This window comes from Sinohyriopsis cumingii, chromosome 17 (genome assembly GCF_028554795.1).
Source record: "Sinohyriopsis cumingii isolate HCF-2022 chromosome 17, ASM2855479v2, whole genome shotgun sequence".
Taxonomy (NCBI): Eukaryota; Metazoa; Mollusca; class Bivalvia; order Unionida; family Unionidae; genus Sinohyriopsis; species Sinohyriopsis cumingii.
The window spans coordinates 831575-847503 of record NC_142977.1 but is presented as its reverse complement, the minus strand read 5'-3'; the positions used below and the strand labels follow the sequence as shown (position 1 = coordinate 847503).

At 36.5% G+C, this 15929-nt stretch overlaps 3 protein-coding genes across 3 annotated transcripts in view; 2 read left to right on the top strand and 1 right to left on the bottom strand.

Moving 5' to 3' along the window:
• The window catches only part of LOC149777632 (uncharacterized), a 96647-nt gene extending 93604 nt beyond the window's left edge, over window positions 1–3043 (bottom strand). The window contains exon 1 of the mRNA XM_089938687.1: window positions 2936–3043. The gene's annotated coding sequence lies outside the window, so the exon portion shown is untranslated. The remainder of the gene's footprint in view (window positions 1–2935) is intronic.
• Window positions 1–15929, top strand: part of LOC149777629 (putative RNA-binding protein 18) — a 124668-nt gene that overhangs the window by 46870 nt on the left and 61869 nt on the right. The gene's annotated exons all lie outside the window — the stretch shown is intronic.
• On the top strand, window positions 9915–11417 carry LOC149777631 (heat shock protein 30C-like). The gene has a single exon (XM_089938213.1). It carries the CDS (start codon window positions 10055–10057, stop codon window positions 10658–10660), a length of 606 nt encoding a protein of 201 aa, XP_089794339.1. The 5' UTR covers window positions 9915–10054; the 3' UTR covers window positions 10661–11417.

Genomic DNA, 15929 nt, shown 5'->3' with positions numbered 1-15929 from the left:
CCAGTGCTGTCATACTAATATTGGTACTTAGACTAGTAATTATGTTGCACCTGCTGCTTATGTATATGGTGTGTTCGATGGAATGATAATTGTGAATTTTGTTTGTGGGGTTCTGTTGTTCTTTTATTTCCTGTTTTGAGTTAACCTTACTTGTTGGGGTTTTGGTTGTTTTGGGGTTTTAGCGGGCCCTTGCCTTTACCTAGGTATGTGTTTTGAGTTGTTTGGGGTCTTTGGGTTGCCTTATTAGTGATGCTGCTGGGTAGTTTGGTAGTGTCTAATTCATTGGATTTGTTCCTGTAGGTTGGTAGTTCCCTTGGTGTTATTATCCCAGATGGTCCAGGAGTTTGGCATGAGTGTATAGTTTCTTTCCTAATGTTTTGATTTTTTTTTTTTTGGTTGATTTCCTGTTGTTGGTTTGTTTGCATGTTTCTAGGATTGGTTATTTCATTTTTGGTGAATTTTGGGGTGCTGGTTATTGTTATGTGGTCTAATTGTGGGGAGTTTAAGGTAAGTAGGTTACTGTCAAATTCATTTGTTAGGTTTAGAATAGTGGTGTCTATATCTTCATTTGTGTGTGCTTTTTCCGCTTCCTTGAAGAGGATTGGCGATAGTATTGACATTATATTTATATTGTTCCCTGGAGTGTAGTTTTGTATTTCTAGTAGTTTCTGTTGGTGGGGTGGGGGGTGCTAGTTATGTCTGCTGGTTGTGGTTTGTTTGGTATGTGTTTGTGACCAGAATTTGGGGTCCCAGTGTGATGTTGGTTGAATTGGAGTTTGCTGTGGTTGGTACGACTTGCGTTAATCTTGCTTGTTTTACATGTTTTATTGGTGTTGTTTGGAGTTGTGATACATCCATTATTTTTACTAATTTGTTGATAGGGTTGTTTGGTGGTTTGGGTGTTTGGATTGAATAGAACCATTTGTTTGGACCTAGTTTGTATTCTTCTACTTAATTTGCATCTAGCATTGAATGATGACTTATCTTTTGCTTTTGTCCTAACGCCCAGTCTGCTCCTCCGCTCCAAGTGTTTCCTTTGTTCCTTTGTTTTCTGTTACGTGTTCCTATCGTTTCTTTGTTTGAGAGTTCCTTTGTTCTGTGCACTTCCTTTGTTCACGGCTTGGGGGTTGCTAATCGTTTCCTCTTCTTAGTATTATTTCTTTGCTCTTGTTTTCTTGTTCCTTTATTCTATGTTAATTGGTGATGGTGGTGGCCGCACTCAGTAGAACTTTTAAAATATACACCAAACCGGTTTGACACAGTAAACAAATCAAGCAAATTGATAGATGATTTTAGTCTTCAGCAGTCATGAATAATTCTCATTAGTTGTCTTGTTATTCTGTAAAATTATAATCCATCTGAAACAGTATCTGCAGTCATAGGCACTGTTTATTAGTAAAGACAAAAATGACTATTTGAGAATACCCACTTGCCGTCTACAAGTTAACACAAAGTAACATGGTTCATAATCGCCCCCCCCCCCATCATGCTAGTTGTCTTAACCCATATGTTTTTTCAGCATATAATATACATTGCAAACTTGTTCCACATGCATAATGAAGTACTTTACATTTAATAACCACTTTCATATGAAGTTTCTACTTTGATTTGTGTCTTGACTCCTTTGTTCGATTTGAAGCTGCGCTGCCTGTGTGTTGCACGTTGAAATATGTTACATTGAATTCTCATTTGTTTTTATTGCTTGTTCCGTTCCAGGTTAAACAATAACCACCAATCAGAAATCAATGTAGCTTATTCTCAGCGTGACAAACAGGAAGTATTGGCAGAGTAAAATAGAGACTTCGCTGGAAAGTCATCAGATATATAAAGTACTAAAGCGGAGATACTGTAGGTGTGTGCCATTGCGCGAATCGTGCAAAATTTCTACGAATTCGCGAGCTTGGAGAACAGTGAAACACGATAACTCCTGCAAATTCGTTGAAAGTTCCACAGATGAAAATATGTTCAGCGAAGTATACAATTACTTTTCGTTCTTCACTAAAAAAATACAAGGAACTGTAGCTGCAGCAGTCTTTCGCATCTGCAGGAAATAAAATGTGATAGATTTTATTTGTATTCAACCTTTTGCCCATGCCCGGATTTGTTCTAGATGAGATTTTCTTTTGTTTACATTATTTATTCTGTTTTGAAGATACCATCATAATGTCTTCCAAGTGTGACATAGACACGAAATTGATTTCAGATCATTCATGTTATACAAAACAAAGTGAGTTAAAAGTAGCAACCATTAAATGGCCTAAAACTTGGGATAAAACTCACTGCAACCAACAGGTAGTCTGTTTGAAAGTAATATTATCTTCTCATCAATGAGAAATGCATATAAATATATGATAAATATATGTCTGTCTTTAGTCTATATACCGGAAATATAACCAAGAATGTCAACTTACATGAAAGGGCAGAAAGATGAACAGACCATTAAGTTCATATCTGTATCGATATGTATCGTATCGCAGGCTGCATATCGTGAATCGTATCGATACGTGGCACGGGTGTATCGTTTCACCCCTAGAAATTAGGACATATCAAATCCTAGCACATGACCAATGAAACATGTTTTTCGTTGTTAACACTACAACAATTATCATTTCTATCCAATAGGGGTTAACTTTTATCAATTTTTGACAAATTGATTTGAGGTAACTAACCTTGGATTTGTATTTTAATACTGATCTTTGTAATGCTTTTCCACGCTACATAAAAGTGGGTACGTGACTGTCTTGTTTTGGATTTTCGTTCGTGTCCTCCCACGATGTCTCTAGGCTTATGAATGATGGTAAAAGTTTAGTCAAACCGACCAAAGAATGAGAGAGAGAGAGAGAGAGAGAGAGAGAGAGAGTTTAGGTCGATGGTACTGTTACTAAAGCAGAATAAAGACTTATCAACTGTAAATATATTAAAATATTTTAATTACCTCCTGTTGGTTCGTCTTGTCGCTTAGTTTCTATTCCATATTAATTTCCATGCGCCGTCTTGAATTGATAAGCGTTCATGTGAATGGCGAAGTGAAGCTAACCAAGTGTTTGCAGTGCTCTATTTTTATCATTAAAGCAATATTTCATGTTTAAATCATTAGTGTCGATTATATTGATTTAATCAATGCGAACAAAACTGGAAACTAAAAAAATAAAACGACCAACTTATCATTATTTAGAGGTAATTGTGAATAGCAACAAAAGGCATAGAACTATATTTTGTAGCGGACACACTCGCGGATGTGAGGAGTACATATCCGTTCAACGGATACACACACACACACACACACACACACACACACATATATATATATATATATATATATATATATATATATATATATATATATATATATATATATATATATATATACATATATATATATTTGTATGTGATATAAACGAAAGATATGTATAGTATGTACGCTGTATCAATGGTATACCTCTCGTCGTATAAAGTTTTCATTAAAAGGAAACTCGGCAAGCCTTGTTCCCTTTTAATGAAACATTTCTACATCTCATTGGTACGATCAGTTTCGGTAATTCGTAGAAACCATATATTTCTAGAAGTAACAAACGTGTAGCATGAACCCCAAATGTTCTTTTAGGTGTTTCGTTGATTTAAAAACAAAAGGGTTAAATTCTCGCATAGAATACACAACGACTCAGCTTAGCTAGTCTTGACAAGAAATCACTGTCATTCGACTCGTCTTGACACGAAACCACTTGTTATGCGAGTATGTGAATTATCTGTGTGTGAGTGTTTACAAAATTAAAACAGACGTAAAATTTGATTTGCAAAGTAATTATATACTGTTGGTACCATTAACTTGGGCAGTATTCTGATCTTGTATGCTTGTTATGTTATTATATTATTAAGGAGATTGTGTGAAGAATTCTGACATAACATCAGTCGTGTAAAGGCCACACTCCACTCTCTCTCTCTCTGTGTGTGTGTGTGTGTGTGTGTGTGTGTATATATCTCTCTCACTCTGTGGATTGGTGGGGTGGGGGGGAGGAAGCTGTTTTTCTGTTGTTGTTGTGTTGAACGTAACATGATCTCAACAATTCGTCATTGTTTCGGTACATGGAAGGCAGCTTTTATAGCTGGTCATAGCTTGAAAGTTGAATACATGACATTGTGTGTGGTCGTCTTTGAAGTCCACAGCTCAGGGGCAAAATGAACACAATACAAAGTAGTCTACGTACGTACTGCCATTGATGCACATCATTGTGTTACAGGTATGCTACTTGCGTTTTGCATCGATATTTTTCTACATGTAATATATGTATCGATGTTTCGCAAACATTTAGTTTTAAGTGTTTCGCTAATTTACCTCTCACCCCATCCCTGCCCAAAACTATTTCGAATGTGGAGTAAACTCACGATTACTGTTCCGAGTTATTGGAACAAACTACGATTGTGAGTAATCAGTTTAGTACGAGTTGTACTCACTGACTGTCAGGCCGAAAAGATCGCATTCACAACTTTTCTTACTAGCGCAGAGATACATTCCTATTTTTCGTGCAAGCATATAAAGACATTTTTTGTTATCCATAAGCGTAAAAACAGTATAAAAATGTGTTTTTAAATTATACGTTGTATATATGCAATACGATTAGAAGTGGTTAACCCGAGGGGCAAGGTGCTGGATACGCGATTCACCTCTAGTGTCGTTATCTGCCTTTTACGATTAAAAATGTAAATGTTCTGTAATAAATACTTATCTTTGAACATAACACCTTTTTTTTAAAAAAAATCGAAGTAACTCTAACACTCAACAATTTACTTCTTTAAATTCCTTTCAACAGTATATCATTAAAATATCTCTGAACATTTCAATCACGCGGATTATCATGATAGTGTCCCTCATTTACACAAAATTATGTGTCAACCTGTACTGCCACCACACTGTCACTCCCATTGCATGCTTGTAGGACTCAGGATACTAATTCATTTCCCATAGTAAACCTGTTCAAACATCACGGTATTAAAAAGTTGGTAACTTTAATTTTCTGAGTGATCATGATCAAACCTATATTTATCAGTATAGATGAGTCCTGGATGACAGTTTCTGTGCAGAGAAAATAATATGATTCGCGGAATTTTCTGGACTTGCATGTGTTTGAAACACGTGCTTTCAGTTCCGCACCAAAGAATAATGTGTTAATTTAAGTAATGAGTGTCCGAAACTCAAGACTGTTAAAGGACTGAAATTACACCAGTAAAACAATGACTATATTTTTTCAGTTGCAACTAGGATAAGCTTTCAAAAGATTCTTTGATTACTAAAATTTATCTTTCGTCATCAAAAAATCCTGGCCATCCAAACCCACATTATACTCTATTTTATCTTCGCCCATTTCCAGACTGGATTCCTATTTTTCCATACAATTAGTACTGTGCTTCCAGTAGATATAGAACTGCCACTGCCATCGCTCCGGTGGCCTTGTGTTTAGAGCGCCCGCGTAGGATGCGGGAGGTCGTGGGTTCGATCACCGGCCGAGTCATATCAAAGACTTATAAAAACGGTACTAACAGCTGTCTCGCTTGGCGCTCAGCAGCAAGAGGTTAGTGTTAGGACTGGTCGGCCTGGAGTCAGGATAATGTGACTGGGTGGGACTTCATGCTACATGTCTGCGGCATGACGCCCCAGTGATAGAGATCACTATAAACTGCCACACTGCAGATATCGTAGCGATATGACTTAAAAATTGTTAAAGATACGTTAAAATCCAAATTACACACACTGTCACTGCCACCATTCTTCCCTCTCTTGGCAGGCGTGAGGTTGTAGAACGGGCATTACCTGCTGTCCTGCTTGTCGTATGAGACGACTAATGCGGGCAACCTTTTTGCCTTGGGATGTTTTCCTTGATGTATCAGCTAAGAATGTCTTCGTCCTTTTAAAAGAATGCATTTAATATTGACAAAGATGGACTTTTTAATTTAGGGATTGTATCCACTTTTTGGGTGTAATCTCAAATACAAATACGGGTTCCCGCCTGTTGCCAAAAGTTACGCGGAGAGACCAGCACATAAATGATTTATACGTGACAGTATGGTCACATTTAAATGATAACAGTGAAAACGATTGAAAATATCAGCACGTTATTTTACGTCTGATCACTCCCAACGTACATACTCCATTTCGGGCCAGAAACGTTAGTCGTCGTGTATCCCCCCCCCCCCGAAAAACAACACCCCCCCCCCCAAGAAAAAAAAAAACACAAAAAAACAAACAAACAAACATCACATTAAATATGACCACGCAGTCTCAGTTAATTAAGACATATTTCAGGTTAGCAGCAAGAGGTCATGTTACTTATGAAATTGGGACCCATCCAGCAGCTATCACCTCAACCCTACTCATGTGTTTTATAGTCACTTATTTGTGAAAGATTTCCCAGAATTACTGCGTACAATCAGTGTACGTAAAAAATGATGACAACGTTCCTTTAAGGGCCGTGGACACATTTGTACCAATAGCCGTGTGAAACATTAACTTCTAGATCAAACACGGGGACAGAAGAGAACTGCGGTAAATTAAACAATATGAAATATAGTTTCAGTAAACACAGTTTGCTCGTATAGATTGTGCATTATTCCGTTCCAAGCTTGTTTATTTGGACTATTCAATACACTGCTACCAGTTATAGGCGTATAAGCACTCTTATCAGGAAAATAACAAAGTAGGCAGTACTAATAGTCTTTATTTTTAGGGATGGCTTGAAAGGTCCGATTTTTTTTTAAATCGTGTTCAATGCATTCATTTTGTTTGCACAATGTTCTGCATTGTCACAAAATTTAGCACAGAAACTTAACCCCGACCAAAGACTGCAGAATTATGATCTCTTTCTAAGTTAAAGACATCAATAATGTTATGTAAATAGGTCCATCAATTGTTTACTTAGTCTTTATACAATCTTACAACTACTTACTGTTGGACAATCACACGTGTGCGTTATTCTGTCCGTCCGTGACTAAATAGCCATCACTTCTCACGCCTTGTGAATAATTGTAATACAACATTTGCAGGCTAGCTGTGTTGTTTGGTGCAGATACGACAAAGGTTTAAAAAGTTTTCTTCCTCCGGCTCATTATTTCCCCAGCATAATTGGAAAATTGTTAGAAACGGGGGTGATGTGGGGTGGTATTTCGATAAATCAGTTCATGGCTTTTCCTCCTTCACAGCTTGGAGAGTTTTAATGAGACTTGTTTGTCTAGGTATCTGGTTTGTGCATATGCACATTAACATACATATTTTGAAAAATTATCAATGATGGAATTATTTTGAGAATTTAGCTCATCGCCGCATCACTTGCACTGCTTGGAATATTGCAATGAAGTTTTTTTAGGGTAGGTTAGGGTTAGGGTGGGTTAGGGTTGGGGTAGGTTGTACCTTTTGTCTATTGTCCATAGTCGTGGACTGCTGAACAATCGTCAACTTAGGCTTCTGTTTCTTTGTAGCTTGTCGTACACTGTGTACTCTTGAACAATCGTCAACTTAGGCTTCTGTTTCTTTGTACCTTGTCGTACACTGTGTACTCTTGAACAATCGTCAACTTGAGGCTTCTGTTTCTTTGTAGCTTGTCGTACACTATGTACTCTTAAACAATCGTCAACTTAGGCTTCTGTTTCTTTGTAGCTTGCCGTACACTGTGTACTCTTGAACAATCGTCAACTTGAGGCTTCTGTTTCTTTGTAGCTTGTCGTACACTGTGTACTCTTGAACAATCGTCAACTTAGGCTTCTGTTTCTTTGTAGCTTGTCGTACACTGTGTACTCTTGAACAATCGTCAACTTGAGGCTTCTGTTTCTTTGTAGCTTGTCGTACACTGTGTACTCTTGAACAATCGTCAACTTAGGCTTCTGTTTCTTTGTAGCTTGTCGTACACTGTGTACTCTTGAACAATGGTCAACTTAGGCTTCTATTTCTTTGTAGCTTGTCGTACACTGTGTACTCTTGAACAATCGTCAACTTAGGCTTCTGTTTCTTTGTAGCTTGCCGTACACTGTGTACTATTGAACAATCGTCAACTTAGGCTTCTATTTCTTTGTAGCTTGTCGTACACTGTGTACTCTTGAACAATCGTCAACTTAGGCTTCTGTTTCTTTGTAGCTTGTCGTACACTGTGTACTATTGAACAATCGTCAACCTGAGGCTTCTGTTTCTTTGTAGCTTGCCGTACACTGTGTACTATTGAACAATCGTCAACTTAGGCTTCTATTTCTTTGTAGCTTGTCGTACACTGTGTACTCTTGAACAATCGTCAACTTAGGCTTCTATTTCTTTGTAGCTTGCCGTACACTGTGTACTCTTGAACAATCGTCAACTTGAGGCTTCTATTTCTTTGTAGCTTGTCGTACACTGTGTACTCTTGAACAATCGTCAACTTGAGGCTTCTGTTTCTTTGTAGCTTGTCGTACACTGTGTACTCTTGAACAATCGTCAACTTAGGCTTCTGTTTCTTTGTAGCTTGTCGTACACTGTGTACTCTTGAACAATCGTCAACTTGAGGCTTCTATTTCTTTGTAGCTTGTCGTATACTGTGTACTCTTGAACAATGGTCAACTTAGGCTTCTGTTTCTTTGTAGCTTGCCGTACACTGTGTACTCTTGAACAATAGTCAACTTAGGCTTCTGTTTCTTTGTAGCTTGTCGTACACTGTGTACTCTTGAACAATCGTCAACTTGAGGCTTCTATTTCTTTGTAGCTTGTCGTACACTGTGTACTCTTGAACAATCGTCAACTTAGGCTTCTGTTTCTTTGTAGCTTGCCGTACACTGTGTACTCTTGAACAATCGTCAACTTAGGCTTCTATTTCTTTGTAGCTTGTCGTACACTGTGTACTCTTGAACAATGGTCAACTTAGGCTTCTGTTTCTTTGTAGCTTGCCGTACACTGTGTACTCTTGAACAATAGTCAACTTAGGCTTCTATTTCTTTGTAGCTTGTCGTACACTGTGTACTCTTGAACAATCGTCAACTTGAGGCTTCTATTGCTTTGTAGCTTGTTGTACACTGGATGGAGGATTTTGCTGAAATTTTGTGGACTTGTATATGTGGTTGTTATAGATACACGTTATGGATTAACGTTTTTCCTATGGCCTATTTTTAGGAAATTCTAAAAAGATTGTCTGAAGGGGATATTTAGGAAATCATTTGATCGTCGATTTTCCTTATACACTGATTGGACAATCATGTTAACATTTTGTAGGCTATATATGATATGGGGATTGTGTACATGCGCAACGAAATTTTACTTACTTCCTAACGCCCATTTTTGAGGAAATTTAAGGAAGTATTGCAGAAAAAAGGGAATTTTACAAATGATTTATTTAGTATTTATACAACCCTACGCCGTGTTACTGATGGATGTTCATAGATGTGTAAGAAACATTCTGTTCTTTCAATTGATCTAGAGTCTTTGAGAGATTTGTTATTGCGCTGTGAGGAAACAAAACAAAAACATGGCAGAAAGAACATGCCTGAAGTGCGGGCTTCTGTTTCTATATCTAGTAAATTTAAAGTTTTCGCAGAATCTACCAGATTCGCAACTTTAAACTTTCTGTCCTATTTTAAATTTTGTGCTGAGGATGTAATACATTTTTCCTAACATTTGTTTATCATGAAGTGGAAAGGAAGAAAAATGTGTTGACTGTAATTATAAACGTCCCGCAGCAAGGTGTGAGGGCGTTTTGTCAGAAGCCAATTGTTACTTGTACGGCACGCCTTCTGAGTGTTCTCAGATTCCTTCTAGACTGAGGAATCAGTATTCATCAGAGGGTATTTTTCAGTATATGCAGTCAACATGCCTGGAGGGGGTGACGTAGAAAGATGAAGATGCACCAGCCCTTCAGACCAGTGTATATAAAACAGCCTGTCACTGTCCACTTGTCGTTATATTCTAGCCTACAAATCAGAGAGGAGCACAGCCTGTTCTGATCGACTTAAACTAACCGATTACAGTCGTTGCTACCTGTTTTCAAGAAATATATATATATATATATACCGTATTTCTCATTTGACTTATAACTGTTTAACTTGCTGCAAGATGTCATTGGTTCCAAGAACTCTTCCAATCTACAGAGATGTGGACTTTTGGCGACCATCATGGGAACTAACGCCGCAATTTTCCTCATCTGTACCATTTTCCTCATCTGTACCATTTTCCTCGTCATTCTTCTCTTCACCAGTGCCATACAGCTCTTCCAGTATGACGTTGAATTTTGAGGCTGAAATGAGACGGATGCACGAGGAAATGAACAGGATGTTCCAGGACATGCAAAAGATTGATCGCCCGAACCCTATTGATGACTGGCGCCTGACCGAAAAGTTTCGAATGGACAATCCAATCATTTCCGAACGCGATGGTGGCAGGAAATTCAAGCTTGAATTTGACTTGAGCCATTTTAAACCCGAAGAGATCTCTGTGCGCACGGCTGGAAATCAGCTGAGCGTACACGCGAAACATGAAGAGAAAGATGGCAGCCGATCGGGTTTCCGTGAGTATCAGCGTCAGTACGTGCTTCCCAAGGATGTTGACCCCGAATTGCTGATATCAAAACTAAGCGCAGGCGGTATACTTTCAATCGAGGCCCCGCTTCCAGCCTTGGAGGGTTCCAGGGACAGACTGATCCCTATCGACCACAGGAAGTAATTTATCGTCACAGGATTCTGCTATGTTGATGTATCCAAATTTAAGAACACTATTGATTTTTACCCATAGCCTAGACAACGCTTAAATTGATGTTTGGTACAAAATGTAAACGAGATACTTACATATATTTTTAAAATGAACACATATGGGTATGACAGTGTATTCAATTTTTATTGGATTTAATTCTTACTTTAGCAGCAGTACGTGGATTGAAAGGAACCACTTTCCAAGATGTGGAATCAGACATTCATGTTTAAAATTGCATGGACAAGATGTAACCTTTGGTCTCGTTGCAGTAGAGTCCTTATGTTAATACTGCATATCGGTATTGCAAGAAACAAGGCAGATAAATTAGTCGGAGCTGTTAACTGACTACATTAATTATAATAACAACTATCTCAACATTTATAAATGCCATCATCAATACATTTTGGAAAATTGCATTTAATAAAGGACTCCCATAAGACTTCTGATGTATTAATTTGTAATATATTTTGAGATTTCGTTTTGTCAATGGTTATTTCAAATATTTGATCATCCTAGATATGGACTTAAGGTACAAGAGACGAGCAACACTGTAATTAGCTTTCTTTCCAACCACGAGGATGTGCATTCTGTAGTAACACGCACATTTTTATTAGGAAAAAACTCTTTCACAATATGCTTTGCTAAAGAAATCTGCTGCTGTGTATAGTGAAACAATGCATGGATAAAAATCAACCCAAAAGTCAAGTTCATAATAAATATTTTATGAAAATTCTTTGTTATCTTATTTTTTGTGTTCGTGATGAACAGCGTTTATTGCCATCTCGGTTTAATATTATTTGAATGGGCCATTGCATATGGCATATAACAAATTGAATGTTGTCAGAACTGAACAGCCATTGTCTCCAACGGCCTTGTGTTTTTGTATAAAAAATGTTGATGTACCATTTCTTAATGTCACGTGGAAAGTATGTATTGATACTACGTAAAATACCCTATGGCGGGAAATCTCGCGTGGAAAACGTATATTTGAATATTATTAATCACTCATTCCACATATCGTATGGCGGCATGTTTTTTTATTTATTTATCGCAGACATAATTTTTAAATAAATGACTTAATTTTAAAATGTTGCTACTTATTTTTTTAGCGATTGCGCATGTATTGAGATTATACCTAAATGTTGTGCAAATATTTTCGTGATTTATTTCTATATGTACTATTTTATTCTTAGACTGGTTGTGCTAATATTATTTTTTTAACAGTTGTATTGTTCTCATTGATTCTTTTATTGTTTTGGGGGAATTTTACGGCGTACCGGCACTGTAAGGCTATATGGATCCACACAAATTGTTATATATTAAATTATTTTTTCAGTGGCTCGCGATCAACTAGTGATAAAAAGAACAATGAGATGTAAAGATATGTATGAAGGTTCCCGATCAACGGTTTAAATAAATTGTGTGTATAAAGTGTGCATAAATCGTATTTAGATAAAATAACTGGTGTGCAAAAAGTGTATTTAGATAACAAAAAATATTTAGGATGATCAACAGTACATTACACATGTTAGTTAAAATACTTTCTTTAGTTAATTACAATATCACATCATGTATATTATTTAATAATCCTTTGTAATATATAATTAATCGAAAAGAAAGTCACGGAAAAAAAGGTCAAAATAAAAAGTCACATGTATTAATTATACAATTTTACTACATGGATACATGAACTGTGTCATACCTGGATACATGAACTGTGTCATACCTCTCTGTTTTTTTTCACAGTTGTAATTATTGGCAAATGACGTTTAATGTTGTTTTTTTATACAAAGGTTTAGATGGTCTAAAGATTTATTAACAGGGTTTTGTACATACTTAGCATGGTACCATATAAAAAGTGCTATGGCGGAGCGTGTGATTAGATCGATTTCTTTGCCTCATCCAAACATGAATGGGGCTTTTATATTAGTACTTTTTCACGTATTTCTATTTTTCCAAGTGTGACTTTTTGTCCTATGATTTTCTTTTTGATTTCTCTTCTAAAACCAGTCAGAATGATCGTTTATGTTGTGTAATGGGGCTATAATTTTTTACATATTAACGGAGGTGTTTTTATTTAATATCATAACCCAATTCAGTTCACTTCACTTGTTTCATATACACAATCTTTGTAATAATATACACAATCTTTGTAATAATATACACAGTCTTTGTAATAATCTCTTATTTTACACACTTCATAAAGAAATTTTGCTAGTCAACATACTGTGTTCTTATAACAAGATGTTAACAATTCAGTGTACTTGTGCATTGATGTTTTATTCCAGAAGTACTTTCGAATTATGTTCACAAGCAAGCTAGTATACACAGGAAAAGGGTATTTTTCTAGGACATGGATGGCACAGAGCATAAAATAGTTTTCACTTCAATCAATTTAGTTGCTTCCCTATCTCCCAGTTTTTTTTTAATTCTCGGATTATGGGAAAACTCTCGGAGTTTTTAGAGAGTGATCGATGTTTTATGGTTATACAAGCATTTGAAATAATTTTCGATGCCGAAGTCGGTTTTTATATAGTTGTGTAGAGAGAGTCTGTTAGAATTGTATGATCTATTATTCCAGTCTAATAGAAAATCAACTTTAACACTTTGTTTGAAAATTGGAATAAACTTAGATTAATTTACAAAATCCGAAAACATCCACACCTCACGAAACCAAAACAGTTTAAAGTATCTTTTAGGAGTGTAACCAGATTCATAATGTTATTTGATTTATTTCAATATCTTTTAGGAGTGTAACCAAATTCATAATGTTATTTGATTTATTTCAATATAACTCTCTGTATGTTCAGTTATAATATTTGCAGAAATTTTAAAACTAAACCAATATTGAACTAACTTAACAAACCTTAAATATTTAAATGGGGTTCTTTCAAGTTAACTCTATACACGACGTCAGAAGTATGTATTTATGCATTTATTAAACATTTTAAAGCACTTCGTTATACACGTTGAATGGCGTCAGCCTGGTTGAAAACCCCACACATCTGATGCGCAATTTAAAACTGCAATAACAATGATAGTTTCAAACATTCATTGTAGTATGAGCAACCTTTTTACTTCTTTTAAATTATAACTAATAATAGTGGTCACACGTTAAAGTTTTGCTCGGAAATTATAGATCCCGGAAATGAAATGTTTTCGTGTTCCATTTTAGCTTTTTGGGCCGAAGACCATGCATCCCTGGGTCTTTTGCCTCGCCCGGCATGTGTCGGTCACCATTGAACACATTTTTACATATTCACAACCGATGAACCAAGTTTGATCGGAGGCTTTATGGGAATGCTCCGTAGAATATATTCTTTCAAAATAAATAAAAAATTCCATGGCTTTGACACGTCCATCAAAACTCGACAGAATCTTCTTGAAACAAATTTTGAAGGAATATTACATTTGGTCTTACTACCAAATGTGTAGCTCAGTGGCTTCTGTAGAAACCATGTCTCCATTGAAACTAGGTTGGAAATTTATTCTTACATACAGAAAAAGCTGCTAAGCAAATTTTAACATTTAACAAGCTTTTTAAGAATTTTTCTCATGAATTTTTTTGCAAAATATAAACTTCGGGTGGCTATCCGGATGTCTTGTTGTATTTAGATAGTGTGTGTGTTTGTGTGTGTGTGTGTGTGTGTGTGTGTGTGTGTGTGTGTGTGTGATTTGGATTTTTAACGTAGCTTCGATGTATGCAGTGTGGCAGTTTATAGTGATGCTTAGCACTGGAGCATCAACCCTAACCCATACATTATCCTGACAACGGGCTGACCAGTCCAAACACTAACCTCTTAATGCTGAGCGCCAAGCGAGGCAGCCGTTAGTACCATGTTTATAAGTCTTTGATATGACTCGGCCGGGTATCGAACCCACGACCTCCCGTATCCAAGGCGGACGCTCTAACCACTAGGTCACCGGAGCGGTTAAACAGCTACCTAGAAAAAATGTACTTTAGACATCAAACAGTAAAACTGGCTATCTTGATCAAAATTTGTACGACAGTAAAACTGTCTATCTTGATCAAAATTTGTACGACTGTATCTGAAGACTTATTCTACCAATGTTGCGTTTTTTTGTTTCCTCCCTAACAGACAATTAGGAAATGCATTTTGTTTTCTGTTTATTTCTTACCAAATGCTAGTGCCAAAGCCGTTTTTTTTGTGTGTGACATAATTAGCAACTGTTTAGTTCTAAAGCAGCGAAGTATTTTAATTCATCATTCGAAACTCCAAAGCTAATTTGAGATATGTTCAATCAAGTTGCGTTTTTAACGGCTTCTTAGAATTGTGGTTTTAATGACTTCCGAAACGACTGATTGATTTTCTTAAAGACCAGGTGGAAAATTATTCTCGACATCGTCTTAAAAGCTATTAGGCTAATTTCGACTAACATTGCATCAGTGCTTTTTTTATGGTATGTTCCTCCATGTTCCATATCAACCATATGACTTCACAAATAACTGGGTGGGACAAATGCGCTATTGACATATCAAAATCCATGAAATCAGTTTCAGTTTCACTTATAATATTTTTTTATGAGGACATATTTGTATGCAGCTTCTCTAGCTGCCATGTAGATTTCATATTGTAACTGACCAACGCCCTAAACGCAGCTAGTACAATACACCTCAGAACTGAGCGGAAAACAATGTCGAATACACCATGTGAATTTGGCTTGAATTCGTTGTTTACACGTTTCCAAGGATCTAAAGACAGCAGTCGTTGCTAGTTGGAAAGCTATTAAATGCTCCAATATTACAACATTTTTTTTTTATCTAATCATATCAAGGACCACACCTTCACGAGACTCTAATTTCACACTTGCATGGTTTTTCTTCTTTCACATTCGTACTATTTATCAATACTCATTTTTAAGCCTTACATCCGTATTTAATACCATGCACTGCAGAACATGACCCAGTCACCTAATACACATAATTATTCCTACCTCGGTATCCTAAACATCAACAGGTGAGATTATCTGAACAATTCCTTATATTTAAAGTCTGTTTTGGCCAATATACCAAACGGTTCCACTTTACCATAAAGTACCGTGAACACGGTTCAGTATAAATGATATATGTACGTAGCTACTAACTATCCAGTTACTCTCTTGAGAAGTATCTTTCAAAGAACGATTTCCCAAAATCAAATGCCTAATCACTAAAATCCAAGAAATCTGTCTAATACGTAGCACATACACTCTATTTGTTACAACATCAGTCATGCCAAAA

Bases quoted from the DNA above. Each gene is read 5' to 3' on its own strand.
- LOC149777631 (XM_089938213.1), top strand. From the start codon at position 10,055: ATGTCATTGGTTCCAAGAACTCTTCCAATCTACAGAGATGTGGACTTT.